The sequence below is a fragment of the Podarcis muralis genome, chromosome 1, assembly GCF_964188315.1.
Source record: "Podarcis muralis chromosome 1, rPodMur119.hap1.1, whole genome shotgun sequence".
Lineage (NCBI taxonomy): Eukaryota > Metazoa > Chordata > Lepidosauria > Squamata > Lacertidae > Podarcis > Podarcis muralis.
The window spans coordinates 102,771,104-102,777,103 of record NC_135655.1 but is presented as its reverse complement, the minus strand read 5'-3'; the positions used below and the strand labels follow the sequence as shown (position 1 = coordinate 102,777,103).

Below are 6,000 nucleotides of genomic sequence, written 5' to 3'. Positions count from 1 at the left end.
ATGGGGAGCCTATGGTCCTCCAAATGTTGTCGGACTCTACTCCTATTAGCCCCAGCCAGCATGGCCAATGGTCAGGTATGGTGGAGGTTGGAGTGGTCCAGCAACATGTAGAGGATTGCAGGTTATCCATCCTTGACATTGAGGATTGCTGTGAATAGGTTGAAAAGCCTGACCAATCAGATGTGCTATCAACATATGTTGACACTGAGTATAGAAATAAATTATTGCTGAATTACATTACAAAGTCAGATTACCTGACAGGGAGCTAGAAGACAAATGAGCCATGGCTTCTCCATTTCTACACGTGCTTGGAAAACTGCATCTGGCAGCCCCTCTGCGAAGTTATCGGCTACAGCAATCATTCTACTCCCCTCCGTGTTTCAATTGAATCCAGAATACAGCCTAGTTTGAATTAGCACTGTGCTATAAAACCAGCTCCCTGATTTCTCAAAGTTTTCAACCTCTGTGAATAAGGCTTCTGGTTGTTGTTGTTTTCTGCCTCTTTATCCAAGACATTTTAGAATTTCTTCATATTCTCAGTGAGCTTGGGTAGTGAGTGTGTTTTTCTTTCCATTAAACATGTCTGCCATCTCCCTGATCTGAACTCCCTGCCTCCACATTGCAGGAGGTATTTCATGACACCATCCCCGAGCTTTGATGGAAGTATGTGAAGCCAGGGTGATTGGCCATTCAGTGCCTGAGATAGGAGCAGTCACTGGTTTTGTTTTTCTAAGTGAAGCCTTTTCTTTTACCTTAAACTTTCCACACTGATTTTTTTAAAAAAACACACAATACTACTGATTTTCAACATTACAATGACATGATCGTACATTTATATGTTCAAAACCAAACAATAAAATATTGAAACGACGACAATGGTTCTGCTGCAGTTATTTCACACCAATGTTGGGGAGGGTCGAGAGAGGGTACTTGAAGGAAGAGGCATTTAGGTGTATTGATTGGCTTACCTATATCATTCTCCCACACTGCATGAAATGACGTATAAAGCCGAGTCCCTTTTCTGTGGACAGTCTGCCAAAGGCACTCACTCTTGAAAAGCATCAGAGGCCTGAGCTCACCCAGTTGCCTGAGATTTGGGGCACAATTGACAGTTGGATGCCATGAGGTTTTCAGAGAATGAAGAATGGAGGCATCTGGGAAGACTGCGGAAGGAAGGAAATTCAAAAGTATCCTTGGCCACCAAGAAAAACCCTGCACCCCAACCGCAAGAATGTCACCAAACATTTATCTCCTGTATCATAATAAAACAACGTTTCTTACAAAGTGATGGAGAGTGGCTGAAAAAATTGCAGAAGTAATTTTCAGCACAGCACTAATTTGAATGGCTGAATAGGCCATTGTGACTGGTGTCCATTGGGCAGAAAGCAACAGTAGGTGGGGTCAGATCCAGTGAGAGGCTGAGAACTAGTTCTAAGCTTTGTCTCAGTCCTCCTCTGTGCTGAGTCCCAAAAGGGCAATGCTGAGACTAAGGATGGAGAAAGCAGCAAGAAGGTAGGCAAGTGGGGACTGACTGAGGGTAGACTGAGGTTGACAGGGCACCAAGCACCCCACTCCTCATGGACTAATCCTAGGACTCCTCCCTGCCTTTGGCTAAATGCCACCACAAACCATGCAGAGCAGAGAAGTCACAGCATTCACTAGGTGGGCATTGCTTCCCGCCTGCAATATCGCCCCCAATTTTTTTGTACATATCTTGTTGCAGTAATATTACGTATTTTGCCAGCAATCATAATTTGGCTGAGCTGATGCTCTTGTAATGTTTTGGTTAGAAATCAGACTAATGGCAAGTATGTGCTGCTTTCCTTTGTGGCGCTGCTGAACAGGTGGCCGTCCAAAGGGTCACTTTGTATATTTAGTATCTGAAACTTGATCGAGACCGAATCTGATTGGCTGCCCCAAGAACATCATAATTTAGGAGCTGATGCATCAGATGAATGCTGCTTTTGCCCAGCGTTTCTCAGGAGGGAGGACAGTTGGAGAGGCTTTGCTGCTAAGGAAATTTATTTAAATATTGCTGGTAAGTTCATTTTTAAAAATGTTGTTTCGTTTTCTATAGAATTTGTCTTGGCCAACTAGCCAATTTGTCTCTTCAAATACTTTGTGGCCTGTTGGGACTTCCATCAGAATAAGAGCTAATAAACATTTATTTTTCGAGCATCTGTTTATTTTCAGTGAGGCAAGTCAGGAAGGGATTGTATTGGATAAGGTTTTACTGAGGAGAGATGAGGTCCTGACTGTGTAATCTGGGGATGGTAAAACATAGGGACTTGGTAGATTAATGTTCTCCTATTTAAGTAGCTCTTGTGTTTTATTTCCTCAGAATTTTGGCGAGTTTTGTTGGTGAAGCACCACTTTTAAATCTTATTTTATTCTACCTTTACTGAAGAAAATTGGCACTAGGAAGGGACAGTGTCTAAAGAGCCTATATTTAACCCACAGTACTGGATTGCCACTTGCCTCAGAAGGAATTGCTGTTTAGCTAGCTAAACAAAACCAGCCAATCGCTCTGAGGTATTAACTTACATGGCAAATATATTTGAACTAGGAAGCAGCTGTTGCAAACCTTCATGTCCTTGCCCGCGTTAGAAAAAGGGGCTGCAAACCCAGGGCACCGCAGGGCCTGCTGAATTCACAGTTCTAATGAATTCATTCATTCATTTTGTATTTCCCAGGTCTGAGAGGAAAAATACATAAAGAAAAGAGGCAGAGAAGCAAACAATCCTTAAAGGCCAATGGTGGGAAGACAGAAGTTAACTTCTTTAACTTAAGGTCATTTGAAATACATTGCTGAATTTGCACGTGTGCTGAAATTAGACTATTGTTAAAACAGCCTTGCAAGTAAGACCAAAAAAGTTATTTGTTCATAAAAACAACTGACTGCCATTTATATTGATGTAAATGATGGTGTGGCATTGATGGTCTGAAAGAAGGAAGCAGGCTGGGAAGAGAGAACGAACTATTCTAGTTTAGAAAAGCTGCCTTGACTGTTCACCTGGAGGCGACTCATATTCGCCCATGGTGACTAGGCAAGATGCTTTTTCTAAGCTTGTGTAACATTACTGGATAGGAGAATTCTCCCCTCTTAAGGCCTACATCTCACATCTTTAGCGAGCATATTTGACTTCAATAATAATAATAATAAATAATAATAATATGGCCAATAATAATTCATTATTTATACCCTGCCCATCTGGTAACATCATGTTCTGTGACACTTATTTTCTGGTTGCTGGAGATAAAGTTCAAAGTATTATGGTTGTAATCCCATGGATCAGAACTGCATGTGATATTTCCACCCAGAAAAGATTAATGCGGATTAACCACTGCTGGTGTTTTGTCTTGTGCTGGTAGCCGCTGCCAGCAGAGTGGTGCCAATTGTTTCTCTCCTCCTATAAGCTCTTGCACAAGGTAACAGATGCATGCCTGGGAATTGCTACGGGTGTGACTGAAAGTTTCCCACCAGTTCTTCAAAATAGAATCACATTTATTACATGGGGTGCTCTGTTTGGCCAGAAACATACTTCATAACAGCATCTAACTTATTTTGCATGTCACAAATGTCCTAGTCACAGAAGAAAATAGACACAATTTTGAATTCACTTAGTTAGCTCCACATACTTGCTTACTGGCATTCTAATAGATTAGAACTAAGTACTAGGAGAATCCTCCAGTTTGGACACCAAAAAAGCCAGTGTGATTTAGCTGGACCTTGTACCTTTTGGCCATGAAACTCATTGGGTGACCTTGGGCCTAGCTAACTAGAACAGTGAAATTCTGTTGCTGACTTATATAGCAGCCCTCTTGAGTGAAGAGGGCAGTGGCATCATATCTGCAAGTCCCATCCCAGTGTCTTCACACTCACAGGAGACTTTTGAAAACAGTGAGAAGATCTGAAGTAAGCTTTTAGTTATATTCAACTCAATGCAGTTAAAAGCTTTGATGTGATTGGGAATCCTGCATTATCAGGGTTCCTTACTGTGTTGGAGGTTTCTAAGTGCATTTAGCTCTATGTGCTTAGAACTCCTCTTTGAATCTTTCTGTCCAGTGTTGGGGTGCAGCACACAGGATGCAGGTTGGGGGGCATGTCCCCTACATACCCCTTCTCCATCCCATGTTGCTTGTACTCTTGAACAGGCCAAAAAGTGAAAGGTAACTTTCATAATTCAACTTAGTAGCATCAGAAATATGCAAGGCTGATGTATGGAAAGAGGACAGAGTTTCAACAATTAAAAATTGGTTGCCTAGAGTTGGGGTGGGCGAACTTCAGGCATATGAGGTCACTGTGTGTTGGGTTGTTGTTTTTTTACTAGAACCCAAGATCTACCAACCATATGCAAAAAAAATAGGGTGGGATTAAACTAATGAGTTGTGTCGGTGGAAACCCTGTGCAAGGACTTCTGCTTCCACAGTGGGGCTTCCTTCCCCTGAACCCCTAAATTTGGGAGAACCCTTGGAACAGTGTGTAGGGGGTGGGGAGAGAGGGGGGTTGTTCTGTCTGGCAAGCCAAAATGCTTGCCTTGATGGAACAATTGCCTTAGCATGGTGTTGAATTCCTCCCATGTTGTTCAAATGAAAGAACAGAGCGTACATTCTAAGCCTAGGAATTTGCTTTCAGTACCAAAACCAAACTGCTCACAGTCCATTTGCACAAAAGTCCCCTCCTGATGAGCTTTCTTCATTTCAGGCACCTCATTGGGGGGGGGGCTAACTTTGTTATAACTGTTGTTGAACCATTGTGTATCAAAAACAATTGCCGATCTACTACAAATCACCCAGAGATCTATCTGATATGCTTTCTGCCCAGTGCTGATATAGATATAATTGAGAAAATTATATAGAAGGAAGAACTAAGGCAATCCAGTGTCTAATTTTAAAATAATTATGTTTTTATATAGTTTTGGAAAGACAGTTGGTAATTGTATGGTTTGGAAACTAAGTAGAAAGATGCTTTGCAATATTGGGTTGCAGTCAACCAAGTTCTGCTCAAAGGAGACCCACTGAAATTAATGGACCTAAATTGATCACGCCCATTCATTTTAATGGGTCCGCTACGAGTAGAACTAACATGGGATCCAACTAGTAACTTTTTTTTTGCAATGATACTATATTACCATATTTTCTTCTTCCTCTTCCTCTCTCTCATAAGATACTGTATATTTATATTAGTATGATATTTTAACAGCATAACAAAATCCACGCATATCCTAGTTTTGGGTGGTATCCAACTAACAAGTCTCATCAGGCAAGGATTTACACTTGTGCAATGGAGCTTTCCCCTCTCCTCATCTTGTGCGTGCCCTGTAAATCTGTTCTGGGGGTTTAGGGAAACCCCTCAAAGAGATTTAGAGGAGGAGAGGGGGACAGGGGTAAATCCTTGCGCTGATGGGTACATTATTTGGATGCCTCTCTTTGATTGCTAATGCTCTGTGGCATTGAGTTCATTGCGCTGATGTTCATTTTTCCACCTCTCTTGTGGCCAGCGAGTAGGTGGAAAAACACTCTGCAAAGATGGAAGAAGAAGAATATGAGGAGGTTGTGGAGGTAAGACCCCAAACATTTTGACTTCCTGAATTCTTTTGTCTCGAGAAATGTGGGTTAAGTTATTGCTTAGAGGAAATACCAACAACTAATAGCAAGTCAGGAACCTGAGATTACCGCTTCTAAAATGTGACTGTCTCCAGATTCAGTATTCTGACTAGCCATTTTTAGAAGTATATATCTGCATATGTATATGGCTGACCTCTTGCAGATGAGAAGAAAATTCAGCATGAGAAGAAAATGATGGCAATGATGCCCATCTTTATTCCCTCACCAACCCTTAGCCTTCAATCTGAGTTAAATATTTGGAAAAGTTCTATGTAGTTGATCATGGAATTCCCATTATTTAATGATATTATTATTGAACAAAATGGGCATTAAGGTCAGTGATCTAGTTTGACCATGGCTATTTGTTCATAGGCAGCAGGATTTTGGCTGCCT

The 6,000-nt window shown here is 41.5% G+C and overlaps 1 protein-coding gene across 47 annotated transcripts in view; it reads left to right on the top strand.

The window, feature by feature from the left end:
- The first annotated feature begins 1,914 nt into the window (after positions 1–1,914).
- The window catches only part of NEB (nebulin), a 159,335-nt gene continuing 155,249 nt past the window's right edge, over positions 1,915–6,000 (top strand). For 46 of the 47 annotated variants that reach the window (XM_077936143.1, XM_077936200.1, XM_077936195.1 and 43 more), the window contains exons 1-3: positions 1,915–2,038; positions 2,694–2,790; positions 5,502–5,562. In XM_077936143.1, coding sequence (XP_077792269.1) covers positions 5,530–5,562 — 33 coding nt within the window. In that variant the 5' untranslated portion in view covers positions 1,915–2,038; positions 2,694–2,790; positions 5,502–5,529. The remainder of the gene's footprint in view (positions 2,039–2,693; positions 2,791–5,501; positions 5,563–6,000) is intronic. The other variant, XM_077936030.1, reaches the window with a different exon arrangement.